General features: G+C 40.1%; 2 protein-coding genes across 4 annotated transcripts; one reads left to right on the forward strand and one right to left on the reverse strand.

Moving 5' to 3' along the window:
* The first annotated feature begins 4,935 nt into the window (after window positions 1-4,935).
* On the forward strand, window positions 4,936-8,147 carry LOC126620229 (probable ADP-ribosylation factor GTPase-activating protein AGD6). Of its 2 annotated transcripts, none has more exons than XM_050288741.1 (4): window positions 4,936-5,806; window positions 5,907-5,996; window positions 7,040-7,541; window positions 7,734-8,147. In XM_050288741.1, the coding sequence occupies exons 1-3, from the start codon at window positions 4,982-4,984 to the stop codon at window positions 7,538-7,540; spliced, it is 1,416 nt and encodes a 471-aa protein (XP_050144698.1). In that variant the 5' UTR covers window positions 4,936-4,981; the 3' UTR covers window position 7,541; window positions 7,734-8,147. The 2 variants fall into 2 exon arrangements, with proteins under 2 accessions (XP_050144698.1, XP_050144696.1); XM_050288739.1 differs by having other exon boundaries at window positions 4,937-5,806; window positions 7,737-8,147.
* Window positions 8,148-8,212: 65 nt separating this feature from the next.
* Window positions 8,213-11,874, reverse strand: LOC126620228 (cation/H(+) antiporter 20-like). Of its 2 annotated transcripts, none has more exons than XM_050288738.1 (4): window positions 11,531-11,874; window positions 11,200-11,398; window positions 10,211-10,920; window positions 8,213-9,702 (listed from the first exon to the last, which is right to left on the reverse strand). In XM_050288738.1, the coding sequence occupies exons 1-4, from the start codon at window positions 11,708-11,710 to the stop codon at window positions 8,581-8,583; spliced, it is 2,211 nt and encodes a 736-aa protein (XP_050144695.1). In that variant the 5' UTR covers window positions 11,711-11,874; the 3' UTR covers window positions 8,213-8,580. The 2 variants fall into 2 exon arrangements, with proteins under 2 accessions (XP_050144695.1, XP_050144694.1); XM_050288737.1 differs by having other exon boundaries at window positions 10,211-11,025; window positions 11,531-11,873.
* Window positions 11,875-13,746: the final 1,872 nt, after the last annotated feature.

The following is a 13,746-nucleotide window of genomic DNA, read 5'->3' on the forward strand; positions in this document are numbered from 1 at the left end:
AATTAACGTTAAATTAGTTGTTTCACATATATAGGTGGGACGTTTCCGGAGGACGAGCGTAGCCAGGCAAGACTTGGGGACTACGACCTAGCTATACACTAGTGAGTGGGCTTTTGGTTTTCAGTATATACTTATATACTTGGTATTTTTCCCAGAAAATGTGTTTAAATGAAATTATGTTTTGAAATGCCATGCCTATCGATTTATACTTAGATTATGAATTAGTATAGTAATTGCATAGATCTATGTTCGACGTTATGGATGCTCAGGTAAGTGTCAGGTGAGTTGTAGATTATTAATGTGAGTTGATGATTATTTTGAGATGCAATCAGAGCTCATAAACCTGTACCCCGGTGTTAGTGCTCCCGCCCATGGTTAGGGCACAATCCTTCACGTGATGTTCACCTCCCGCACCATACACTCACCTTAGATCCAAGTTAGGTGCACAGTCATGTCGTACAGACCACTATAGGTGGTTCCGACTCGTAGGTGACCCGCGATTATTCGCACAGTCTTCACATGATCGTAGCATTTGAGTGTATTTATTTACACCCAGTCCTGTCGTACAGACCACTATGGGTGGTTCCAACTCGTGTGCAGGTATACTTGTTGAATATAGGGTCGGTCGTACATGCCACTTTAGGTAGATCCAGCTGATATATTATTTCTCATGAGTTTATTTCACCTGAGTCACTTATTCTGTTATTTTGAGATATTTGGCATGACATACTTATGAATATCGCTTTTATGAGCATGGTTTTGAGTTATGTATATATTCTATTTGACCGAGAAATTATACAGGTTTTACGGTGAGGGGTTACTACCTTTGATAATTGAAATGGTTTTTGAAAAGCTTTGTTTTTGCCTACTCACACTTTCTGTTTTGCGCCCCTCCAGGTTTTAATTGCTGAAAGTTTGTATCGACGAGGATTCTTGGCAAATCTCAGGATAAGTGGCTACTTCTGAGGGTATAATCATTATCCACTCTACTGTACTTACTTATACTCTAATGTCACGTGTGAAGTGGGTTCATTCCCACTTACCTGAGCACTCTGGTATTTAGGCACTCTTATGTTTAAATTTATTCACATTTTCCCACACTATCACACTTTATGGCTTCGTCACCTTCCAGGTGTCGGCCAGCACAACTCGATTAGGAGTCCTAGTGGACGTTCCGGGTCGGGGTGTGTCAGCTAATAACATCAATGTGCTCATCAACTTGGTCAAGAAATCCATATAACCCAATATAACCATACTATTCTCCTCTCTGTTGGTGACAAATTTCCCATGCGAGTGTTTGTAACTCTTGTCAGTTTAAAGTGTCTTTCAACACCTTAAGAAGGCATAAGGCCTTTTAAATGAGTTGTTAGTTTATGTAAGGCGTGCCATTATTGGTTAATACCAACAAAAAAATGAATGATGTTAGTATTTGATTGTAGACTTGTACGACAAGTAAATTGAACTTCTAATCAAAAGATTGTGCCATGAATGGGGTTAAAATATACGTTAAGTTCTTTTCTATGCTTTTTTCTATAAAGGACTTCAAATATTTTCTTTACGTATGCCAAATGATAACCACAAACTAATTGGACCTTGGTTCAACTCAGTTTGCAACTCTTTATGTAATTACATAATACATGGCAAACTATAGTTTATATTAAAATAAAAAAGACATAAAAGGAAATGACATCAAATACTCATTAAATATCCAACAACAAAGTATACCTCAAAAAAGAAATACAAAATACAAGATATTGGGCAAGTTAAGACCTATTCAAGCAAGTTTTCTTGTCAGTCATGGAAGTTTTCGCTAATAGCTGATCAAGTGCTTTGGAATGAAATTTTTCTTACAAGAATGTGATACTACATGCAATGGAGCAGAACTTAAAACATAAATACAATTATAAAGGTGTAGAACTACAAAAGGAATTTGTAAAAGGTAAGCTGCAAACCTTTTAAGTGTCTTTATGTTGTGAATTGAGTGTCATTGTCTTATGCACTTTCTACCATCTTATATAGAACAAACCCTTCTTTCCCGTTAAAGCCTTTTACTCCGAGAATAAATTACCCTACTTCCAATTGTTGATGTGATTACTGATAGAAGATAAAAATTTACATTGCAAATTGAGCTTTCATCGTCTCAAACCACTGAAATGCCATCAGAAAGCGGCGTTTCCTTTGTTAAATTGACTGGGTTAACTGCACAGTTTAAAAGGGTGTTTGCCCAAAATGTCACGTGTAAAGTACTTTTGAATTTCTTAAACTTGTCACTGTTCATTTCTGTAAAATTAAACACCCATTGCGTTTAACTGATAATAACAAGACTGGGCCTCGATCAGGCCCAATGCATACATATTTTATGTCCACTCTCCCTTATGTGCTTCACGAGCTGCCCCGTGTTAGTGTATTTCTGCTATTACCGAAAGCTTTTCCAAAGTCTGAAACTTTACTTTGGTGGCGTGCCTGCGATAGGCAAGAACGGGGAGATTAGCCATATCCATATGATCATAAAGATGCAAAAGATGGAGAGACTGGAAAGAAAGTCTCTCCGATAACCTTGACGACGGAGATGTAAATATGGCAGATGGAGCATATCGATATTAGTTGGTGGGGCTCTAAGGTGGTAGTGGCATGCTGGGCAGGTCTGTGGGAGAGGACGTTGAACAAGGTCTGTGGGGATCTGAGGTGGTAGTGGCATGCTGAGCATATCGATATTTGTTTCTGGTTGTCACGATAGCTTTTTGTGCTATCATATGTACTATGAACTAGTTTCTGAATAAAATATTTTTCCTACAAAAAAAAAAAAAGAGAACGTATTAAATATTTTTATTATATTACTATATCACAAGTATGGTCTAAAATATCCATAATATCCCGATATTTCCATCGAAATTTCCGTGTTTTTGAACTACCGATATTTTTTTGGACTACCGATATTTCCGATATCATTGATATTTTAGACCTTGCTAAGTCACTCATGTATCTTACAATGCAATGTATAAAGTGTAAAATATTATACTAATTCATTATATATAAATGATTATGGTGTGTTTAAATTTCTTTCATTAATTACTACATATTTTCTACACTCACAATGTTTGCCAGCTCGCTATATAATCAACTTAAATCAGTTATATCTATCATGCAATGCATTTCCTTCCAATTTTTTGTGATAAACTAATAGATAATTGACTAAATAAACATCCTACAAAATTTCAATAAAAATTTCCAAGTTTTTCTTATAATTTCCGTGGTTTTTATTCAATTTTTATCAATATCGATAATATCCCGATATTTCTATCGAAATTTCCGTGTTTTTGGACTACCGATATTTCCGATATCATCGATATTTTATACCACAAGAGAGACAATTGGTTCAGTCGTTTGGAACCACAATCTCAAAGAACACCATGACATACTACACCATTTTGTAGGGAATGAGAGTTAATTGAGTTGGTAAGAATTGTTCTCTTTACTAGATTAAAGTTTAGGTTCAAATTTCATTGTCGGCAATCCATCTTAGTGGACAATCTGTAAAAAAAATAAAAGAAAGGAAAACTAATGAAAAGGGCTTGAAAACTTTGAGTTTTAATGATAAGGACAAAATAAAGGGTAAAATGAATAGTACCAGGATTGACTTTTTAATGTAAAAATGTGGTTTTTCGTTAAAGTGAACAGTACCGGGAGCTTTTCGTTAAAGTTCCCATAAAAGAAAGGCTAAAACCCCCTATGCAAGTCCTCAAAGAGGTTTGTTGTCTATCCTATCAATCGGATGGGGTAGCCTCCCCTCCCCTAAATTTCATGAATAAAAAAAACAAAAGTACACTGTTTTGTAAGGTATTTGGTATATTTTGTATGGTTTGGTTCAGTCAAATTGACAACTTAAAAAAAATTGGATTGGTCTTGATTGCTCTGATTCAGTTACACAACCAACTAAAATCATTCGGTCAGCGATTATATGACGAACCAAGTTGTTCGATTCGTCAAAATTTCGGTAAAAGTTTCCAAATGAAATCATAGTTGTTGAAATTTGCTTTCTGCTTAAAAAATAAAAATATCATCGTAATACATATAAGACACATGTGATGCTACATTTATTTCGACAACAAAATAATTGAATGTTGAATGAAATGATGATGACTATTTCATCGATTTACCTTAGGTGAAAATCAAATTCACCTGTTCATCATGATTTCTTTGGATAGTGATAATTGCTTTGAATTATTTGAAGAGCGGTTTGATTAATCTTAGGTGAAAATCAAGTTCACCGATTCATCATGATTTCTTTGAATAGTGATAGTTGCCTTGAATTATTTGAAGAACGGTCTGGTTTAATCATTCACTTGCAGCATGGATTAGAAGAAAGAAAAATAAAAAATCAAACTCTCACGAAGTACGTTAAGCAACCAATTAGGTAACTCGACAAAAACAAAAAACCAATTCAGTAACTTTATGTTGTTGAAAACAAATTTGGTAAAGTTCGTTATTTCTGAATTCATTAAAAAATAAAAAATAAAACAAAAAATAAAAACAGAAAGTAAAACAAATTCACCGCACGTGCCACCTTTGCGATATGAAGGAGATCCGTGCGTGAAATTGTAACACACAGAGAGACAGGAACGGTGGAGTCTGTCAGTTTTTAATCCAGCCTTTCTAATATAAAAAGAAACTAACGAAAAATTTTAAGTTCTAATGAAAATAATAAAATTAAAATGTAAGTGAATAGTATTATAAATATTTTTTTAAGTAAAAATATCTTTAATGTTAAAAATAAACAATAACAAAAATATTTCATTAAGACTCTCATAAAAATGTGTGACGCTGTGAGTGAGATCCCCTAAAAACGTGAAGTAACGTTAACTCTCTTAAAACTTCCATCCAAATCAATCACGTGCGTATCACGTGTGACTGATTTAAAGGGCATCCCAATTTTTTGTTCCGATTTTTCGTACAATCCGATTAGATCGGACTTAGAGAAAAAATGGCGGCATCTCGTCGGCTCCGGGACCTGCAATCGCAGCCGGGGAACAAGATCTGCGTGGACTGCTCCCAGAAGAACCCGCAATGGGCCTCGGTATCCTACGGTGTCTTCATGTGCTTAGAGTGCTCCGGCAAGCACCGCGGGCTCGGCGTCCACATCTCGTTCGTCCGATCCGTGACAATGGACTCGTGGTCCGAGATCCAGATCAAGAAGATGGAGGCCGGTGGCAACGAGAAGCTCAACGCCTTCCTAGCCAGCTACGGCGTTCCTAAGGAGACGGATATCGTCACCAAGTACAATACCAACTCTGCCAGCGTGTACCGGGATCGGATTCAAGCCCTAGCCGAGGGGCGTCCCTGGAGGGACCCACCTGTTGTTCAGGAGACCATAGGGTTTGGGAAAAAGAAGCCGCCTTTGGCCCAAGGCGGCGGCGGTGGAAGTGGCAGGGGAGGTGGTTCTGGGAACAATGGTGGGTGGGATAGTTGGGATGACGACGGTTTTAGATCGTCGACCGATTTGAGGAGGAATCAGTCGACCGGTAACTTTAGAGGCGGTGGTGTTCATGGTGGTAGTGGTGCTGGTGGATATGGAGGTGGGATGCCAGCCAAGTCGAGGTCCACGGAGGACATCACGAGATCACAATTGGAGGCTTCGGCGGCGAACAAGGAGAGCTTTTTCGCAAGGAAAATGGCAGAGAATGATTCGCGGCCTGACGGGCTGCCGCCCTCACAGGGCGGGAAGTATGTCGGGTTTGGATCGAGCCCCGCCCCTTCGCAGAATCATAATGTGAATGCGCAAGGCGATGTGTTGTCTGTTGTATCTCAGGTTGCATTTTTTATTTTTTATTTTTTATTATTATGTTTATCGTTGATTCGTGATTGTAGATGGAAATGCTGATAGTTTTCGGTTTATTTAATTTGAATAGGGTTTTGGAAGGTTATCTTTGGTTGCTGCATCGGCGGCTCAGTCGGCTGCAAGTGTAGTACAGGCAGGCACTAAAGATATCACTACTAAGGTATTTCTCTATTCATTCTTAATTTTGTCAGATGCTGGACGATCGCTCTGCTACTGCCAGGCATTTATATTTGGAAATGATTGAAATGCCATGTACTGCACAGCATGTTTAATACTTCCTTTGAATGCCGTCAATGGCATCACTTTGTATGCGTACTGTGTTTCTTTTGGCTATGGTGGTATATGTTTGGCACCCTTTGTTCTATTAGTTTTGTTTTTTTCCTTTTCAAAATTCTCAATGTAGCTTTGTCAATTCAATATTGTACAACTTCATGATTCTTGACTGTAATGTGTGCTTTTAGTGGTATTCTTCGTTTTGGTTCGTGTACCCGACACTTGGGGCTTTGTTGTTTAACTGTGATATAATTTGCGCAAACATCACTTTTGAGTTAGGAAACTCTAGCTTAACTCATCACCATCACTGCCGCTACCACTACCACACTCATCACCATTCATCACCCCAATTAACAAATAGCCAACACTCACAGTGGCGAAATGGATTCCCATTGGCCATCCCTATTTCTATTGTAATTGTTCAACCCCTAAATGTCCTGAGGTTTGAAAATATGAAGAAAAAAATGAATTTTTGGAGGGAAAAGAACATCTTTCATAAGGAAGACACATCTGGGCAGTTATGCATTTCCTTTTTTTCTCTTTCTTTGATTTCTTTTTACATATCTTTGAGTTTCAAGAAAGGTTTGGGAGTTTTCAGAGTTTCAAGAAAGGTTTGATAGTTTTCAGAGTTTCATGTGTGTGTGTGAGAGAAAGAGAGTTTGTGTGAAAGAGAGTGACCACTAAACATCACTTAAAAGCTCCGTTCCAGACATGTTTTATCAAAGTTTCCATGAAATTGTTCTAGTTGCATTTGTGTTATGTGGTACACAACATTTTCACATAGATTAATATTGACCATTATTTTTACAACAGACAGATAGACTGAAAGCTATATTTCTTCAATCACTGGTAATAATTTATATAGGCCTAAAGGTTAGCTAAATTTCTGAAATTTGATAAAGAAGTTATATGATCAAACTTTTATAACAGGTGAAAGAAGGCGGCTATGATTACAAGGTGAATGAAACTGTTAATGTTGTCACTGCAAAGACTTCAGAGATTGGACAAAGGACTTGGGGGATTATGAAAGGGGTCATGGCATTAGCATCACAGAAGGTTGAAGAGTACACTAAAGACGGAACAAACGGGAAAGCTGAGAATAACTGGCAACGAAATGATAGTGAGCAGAATGGATACTATCAAGAGTTTAAACAGGAGAACAAAGAATGGAATTCTTCTTCCGTAGGGGGGCAATCATCGAGTGGGAATCTTAATTCTTATGGCTCTAGTTCTTGGGATGATTGGGACCAAAAAGACACAAGGAAGCAAGAGACTACTAAAGGAATGGGATCCAACAGCACTGATGGTTGGGCTGGCTGGGATGATGGCAAAGATGATGGATATGATAATGCTTACCAGAGTGCATCTATCTCAAAGGCTGGTCACAATGGGAAATCTGATTCAGCGTGGACTGGGGGAGGCTTTAACTAAGGTTAGTGTAATACGGGGAACTTGTTTTCTGGTTATCTATAAGACTAACCTTTTCCATATCTTACCTTTTTACCATGTTCCACCAGTATAAGAAGGGGTGTGTTATTTGTGTCTTGAATTGAATTTGGCTGAGATAGGTACCAATTTAGTTTGGAGTTCTTATACCTGTTTTGCGTTGTGTATATCATGCAAGTAGGAATCTCACATGGTCTCAGCAAATACTGGTTGACTCATGTCGGACACAAATTAGAACTCAAACGGATGGATGCCAAGGGTGATACCTAGAACCTAGCTGATGGATATGGAATTTGATGGAGGCGGAAATTGTTAGCAGCTGGTGCTGACTGATTGATTGGTGATATATTGGAATTTAGATCCATTTCCATGGAAAAGACACTTGTTGAGGTTAGTATATTTGCAGAAAAGTTTTCTTCTCTTTTTCTTTCATCTTGAAAAGATTTTTATGCAACTTATTTGGGATTTTCGTCGTTTTCCAAAAGTTGTTTATCTATGTACAACTATGAACAAGGAGGGTCATTGCCCGATTCAAAAGAGGTTCAAATTTGTTTGTGAGATTTGAGGAATGAAAATTTCCATTTGATTTGCATCTGTTTTTGTTTGTTATCCTTCTTTCGTGTTCTGATATGTGCTCGCCGTTTGAAATATCAGTCATTAGCAATCATCTGAACAATATTTATTTTCTGGTTAAATTATTGGTCGGGTAAAATTCTCACACTCCATACATGTCTGGTTTACACGAGTAATTTACCTCTATGAAAAGCACCATGCGGATCCCCACACTGCTCGATTCTGTTCGTTCTATTCTACCGCTTATTTAACCATTTAACGCGAACACTGCTTATCGCATGAATTTACAACCCTGAACCCTACTTAGTCGAAGCTAATGACAAACTAAATTACATAGCGACAGTTAAACACCCTAAAACGCAGATTATTATTTCCAAATAGCTGATTCATCGTTTTTGGTCGTTGAATCCCGCCGTTTTCCAACTGCCTTTTACACAGTACAACAGCATCCCTCATGTGCGGGTTCTTGGTGTTTGTATCACAAGAACAGAGCACGATATCCCAGGTGACGATGCTAATGTGTCTCCAATTTGTCCCAGTTCAGCATGCTCCAGCCGATGGCAAGCCAATTCAGAATTCTGCTGCTCCTTCCCAACGATAACCAGGTCGTATTCCCTACTCAGCCCTATACTCACCGCCGTCCCCGCGATGCCGCCTGTCACCACCTTCTCTATGTATTCCACTGATTCATTACACCTCCTCAACTCTGCAACTGCTGCCTCGTCTAGTTCCTTCTCATGATTTTGCTCCAAGCTGTCCGTAATGCATTTTACAACTGTTACCATAACGGTTGAATGTGCCAATCTTCCACCAAATTCCAGAGCCTCGCGGTCATCAGGTCCCCCCAAGAACAAAATGCACACCCTCTTGGGAGTGGCGGCACCCCTCTCACGTCTGCTGCCAAATCCACGATCCACGAACAATGCCACTGAGCAATTTGCAGTGCTTAAGACCCTCTGATTGACCCTTTTCCAGTCATCCCCCAGAACCTCCATTTCCTTCTCTTCCTCTCTTCTCCATTGTTTGTTAAAAGGCAAGATGACGAGGGAAACCGTCTTCGCCTCTGCAACATGGAGAATATCCTCTTGCATTGTGGACAACGCGGAGATGGCCGTTGTGTGGCGGGTGGTGACTTGACCGACTTGACCATACGCCTCAAACGCCGCAGGGATTTGGTCCTGTGAGACCCCTCGACATAAGCGGTTGATGAAGGGAAAACCATTTTTCCGAGCTCGATGTACCATCATAATGGACGATGAACGGTCAGTGAGCTCAACAAGATGCATCACGTAAACTTTGAGCGGCGATGAGTCTTGTGAGGCAGGTGCGACTGACTCGATGAGGTTGACGAGGGAGGGTACGCTTCCAGGTCCATGAACGCAAGCAAGGATTCGAAGGTCCTTTCGTCTGTGGGCGGGTTTGGTCGGAGAATGTTGTCCCTGTAAGAGACGGGGAGTTTGAGAAGCAATGACATCCCATGAGGGTTTGTAAATGGCCATCACTGCTGGAGTTGTCATGAAGGTGGTAAAAACTGCCATCAGGGTCAAAATAGCAAACATCTCATCGTTTAGAATCTGCAAAGCAAAATTTCCAAAAGTTAAATCCACCAAAGTGGAGTTTTCATTAACAGTTAATCACACTTAGGAAGTGGATCTTCTTGCATCATATATGGTGGGTTGGTATAGATTCTGTGCACCAGTACTCCATGTCTATCAAAATGCCTGAAATCTGTACGAAGGGATAATATTTTTTTTTTCTAAAGAGGAGTCTTTCTTCCTCGCAATCGTAACATCATTTTACTGTACAAATATTATAATTAGAATAATTTACTACTTTTACCAATTATCTAAAGATTATTTCTAGAAGAATTCTTGTGATTTGGATATTGTTAAGTCATTCATATGAATAGAAGAAATTAACTGTTTGTCGTGAGGATGTTACTTGTTACCATAATCGTTGATTTGTTCTGGACATAAAGATTACTAAACAGCCTCCAACTTGAATGGATATTTCTAGAGATGATGTTATAAATTGTAGATTAATAATATCACGTGACGGTGTTACAATCATACTTAAAATTACCTTTTTTTCCTTCCCAATGTTGAGAACAATGAGCTCCACCAAGCCTTTAGTATTCATGAGGACTCCCAGTGCTAATGACTCTCTTACTGGTATCATAAACAACATGGCCACCAGAAAAGTACCCAAAATCTTGCCAGTGCAGGACACAGATATGACCAAAGCCACCAACCCCCATGCCCTGAGCCCTTGAATTTTAGCAACATCAGTTTTTAAACCACTTGAAGCAAAATATAGAGGAAGAAGCAAGCCAGACACAAAATCCTCTATCCTTTTGGTCAGTCTGGCTGCAAACTCTCCCCCCTTTGGAATCGTTAACCCGAAAACAAAAGCGCCGAATATGGCATGGATGCCGATCATGTCTGTCATAAACCCGGATAACAGTACCCCGGCTAGGGTTAAGCAGATGTAAGCCTCATCCACTAGGTCATGATCGGATGAGCACCGTCTGGCAACCCAGTTCATGAAAGGTCGGACCAAAGTTAGCTGAAAAGCAACAAAACCAACGCCGGAAATGAGAACCCAAATGGACACTAAGGGGCTTTTGTTGCTCCCGCCGGCTAAGGCCACCGCCAATGCCAGCAGGATCCATGCAGCTATATCGTTGAAGGCTGCTGCTGCCATCGCAGTTTCACCGACACGAGTTGTGAGAAGTTTGAGCTCCGCTAAGATGCGCGCGAGGACAGGGAAAGCGGTGATGGAGAGGGCTACCCCTGTGAACACGAGAAGCTGAGGGTAACCGACCTTGTTCTCTCCGTGAATGACTTTTCGGGTAAAGAATGCGAGACCAACTCCGAAGAAGAAAGGGAGGGAAATGCCTGAGATTAAAGTACTAAATATTGGTGTTGGTTTTACACACAAACTTTTTTTTAACTTCTCACACATCTTTCTTTATTTATGGTCATCAAAATGAATAAATCAAACGAAAACAGTTTGACATAATTAAATATGGGTGTGTAAGATGAGAAAGTATTGAAAAAGTTAAACCATGCCTGCGAGTGCTATGCTGATGGCTCTTCTGCCACTGCGGCGAATCGAGATCAGATCAAGCTCGAGGCCGACGAGAAATAGGTAAAAGAGAAGGCCAATGCTTGCAACGGATTCGAGTATGGGAGTGCTCCATGAAGGGAATAAGATCTCCAAGAAATCTTTATTCCTGCCAAGTGCTGATGGTCCCAACAAAATCCCACCCTGAAATACACAAACCAATTGAAAGTATAGCGCACACTCATTTCGGTTATATACAAATAAACAAACGATGTAGTTTTAGACATAAACACAGATGGATGCACGACAACCAAAGGATCGAGGATATGAACATACTAATATCTCGGCAATGACTTTAGGTTGGCGGAGTGGCTTGAGAAGGAAGGCGAGGAAGCGGCTAACGAAGAGGATGAGAAGGGTTTGAACTATTAATAATGGAAAGGCATGGTGAAGAGGATTATCACCTTGCCAAGCTCCATCAGATGAAGTTCTCATGTTGGTAAAATTGAGTGCCATTTTGGTGGTGTCAATGTGTGACAATGTTGAAGTGAAGTGAAGTGAAATGAGCAGCTATGATTTTATAGAGAATATAAGAAAGTAGTAAGTGGTCTTAAGTAAAACCCACCACCTGATCACTACATATAAATAAAATTGGCTGAGAAAAATGATAATTGGTTCTCCCACTAGTTAATCCAGATTTGTTTGTTTATTGAGTTAATCCCAAAGAGGGAATGCAAGAACCCTCCGGTAGTGGTAGTGCCCCCAAAATAAGAGGGAATATGATCTGCAAATAGGCAAGGGAATGTGATCTGTGGGGCAATGGAATTGGGCACGTTTCAGTTGAAATTATTCGCTATGATTTGCAAATAGGCAAGGGATACAGAAACTTTTATTTTCTCTGGAGGTATCACGCTACTTTGACTAGACGTTTTCTAATGGCTTGCATCAACTTTTGTAAGGCATACGTGAATTAGTTCTAGCAAACGGTCCGTGTTTGTCGTATTCGTGTCAAACCTATTATTCTAACGAGTCGTTGTAGACATCGAAATTTCGGTAAATAAATGTTGACCGATAAATCAAAGTTTCAACGCTCATGTATTACATAAATTTTACACGTAGCGTGTGTCTAAACAAAAAATCGAGAATCATCGGAAAAGTCATCAAACAGGACACGTGTCAACACCTGGCAGAAACGACTTATTTTATCTGGAATATTATATTCAAAATTAGGCCTTGGAAAATTCTATAAATAGAAGCCAATTTCATTCATTTAGGGGACCAATTCATATTACACCTTGAAGCTCTGAAGCTTTGAAACTCCGAAGCTCTCAAGCATCCAGGTTCCCGAAGAATCAAGAAAGCCTTATTCGTTCTTTGTTTATCGTTCTTCCAAGATCAAGCCCCGACGGCCCCTTGAAGAACTTCCACCAATTCAAGATCAAGCCCCGCAGTACTTGAAGAAAGTGTTCATCGTTCATCATCCGTTCATCCTAAGATCAAGCCCCAATGGTCCTTTGGATCAACAATGTCGACAAATCCACACATCCAACCGTCCTTCAACATCAAAGCCCAAAAGCCCTTGAAGATCCGTTCATCACTGTTCTTCAAGATCAAGCCTAAAAGCCCCTTGAAGATCTGTTCATCACCGTTATTCAAGATCAAGCCTCAACGGCCCTTGAAGAAACGCTCATCCTCAAGATCAAGCCCCAACGGCTCCTTGAAGATCCGCTCAAAACCACTTTCAAGATCAAGCCCACGACCCTTGAAGAACGTTCATCCTTAGATTAAGCCCAACTGCCCCTTTGGATCAATCGCACATCCACAAATCAACACCTTACGGAGATCGAATCAGATGATCAAATTAGAGAGAGATTGTAACCCGAAATCATCAAATACAAATATTATTTTGTGCACGTTGTTCTTGTCTCGTTTGTTTCAGGAAAAATTCGTGTTCACAAATTGGCACGCCCAGTGGGACAATCTCTACCTCTCATCTCTTTCTCTGTTCAAGAAATTCAAGCACACTTCCAAAATTAATGGCATCAAGGAAGGCTCAAACTGTTCCCACAACTGGCACAAAGAACAAGAGCGTCCTCGTCACAAGTGGTGTCACTTTAGGCATCACGACTCGAAGCAAGGCAAGAGCTACTTCTGCCGCCTCTTTCACCTCTGCATCAACTCTGCCAAGGGAACAAGAGCACCCAAGGCACAAGCCTTTGATCACCTTAGCCTCACCAAGGGCACCAAGGGGCGAAAGTCCAAGGAAATACTCCGAATCCATGCTCTCCGATGCCGATTCGAGCGGCAGTTCAGCCATGCAAGTCATGACCATTGGAGCAACTTCAATCGATGAGCAGCTGGCTCAAATGAATGAAGCAATCGCAAGGCTAACCCGAACTGTGGAAGAAAAAGACTTGCAAATCGCTACACTCGTCAGCCGACTGGAGCCACAGGACGGCGAGAACCCTAACCCAAAAGATGAGCCTACGGTGAAGAGAATCGATGTGAAGCCGGAGCCAGACCAAGCAGCAGCACTCATGGGATCTCTTTCT

The sequence above is a fragment of the Malus sylvestris genome, chromosome 4 (assembly GCF_916048215.2).
Source record: "Malus sylvestris chromosome 4, drMalSylv7.2, whole genome shotgun sequence".
Lineage (NCBI taxonomy): Eukaryota > Viridiplantae > Streptophyta > Magnoliopsida > Rosales > Rosaceae > Malus > Malus sylvestris.

Excerpts from the sequence above, each read along its gene's own strand:
- LOC126620229 (XM_050288741.1), top strand. The coding sequence starts at position 4,982 with ATGGCGGCATCTCGTCGGCTCCGGGACCTGCAATCGCAGCCGGGGAAC. Across the intron at positions 5,807-5,906 it reads TGTTGTCTGTTGTATCTCAG|GGTTTTGGAAGGTTATCTTT; the intron begins GTTGCATTTTTT and ends TAATTTGAATAG. Across the intron at positions 5,997-7,039 it reads CTAAAGATATCACTACTAAG|GTGAAAGAAGGCGGCTATGA; the intron begins GTATTTCTCTAT and ends CTTTTATAACAG.
- LOC126620228 (XM_050288737.1), bottom strand. The coding sequence starts at position 11,710 with ATGGCACTCAATTTTACCAACATGAGAACTTCATCTGATGGAGCTTGG. Across the intron at positions 11,399-11,530 it reads AAGTCATTGCCGAGATATTA|GGTGGGATTTTGTTGGGACC; the intron begins GTATGTTCATAT and ends TGTGTATTTCAG. Across the intron at positions 9,703-10,210 it reads ACATTGGGAAGGAAAAAAAG|ATTCTAAACGATGAGATGTT; the intron begins GTAATTTTAAGT and ends TTTGCTTTGCAG.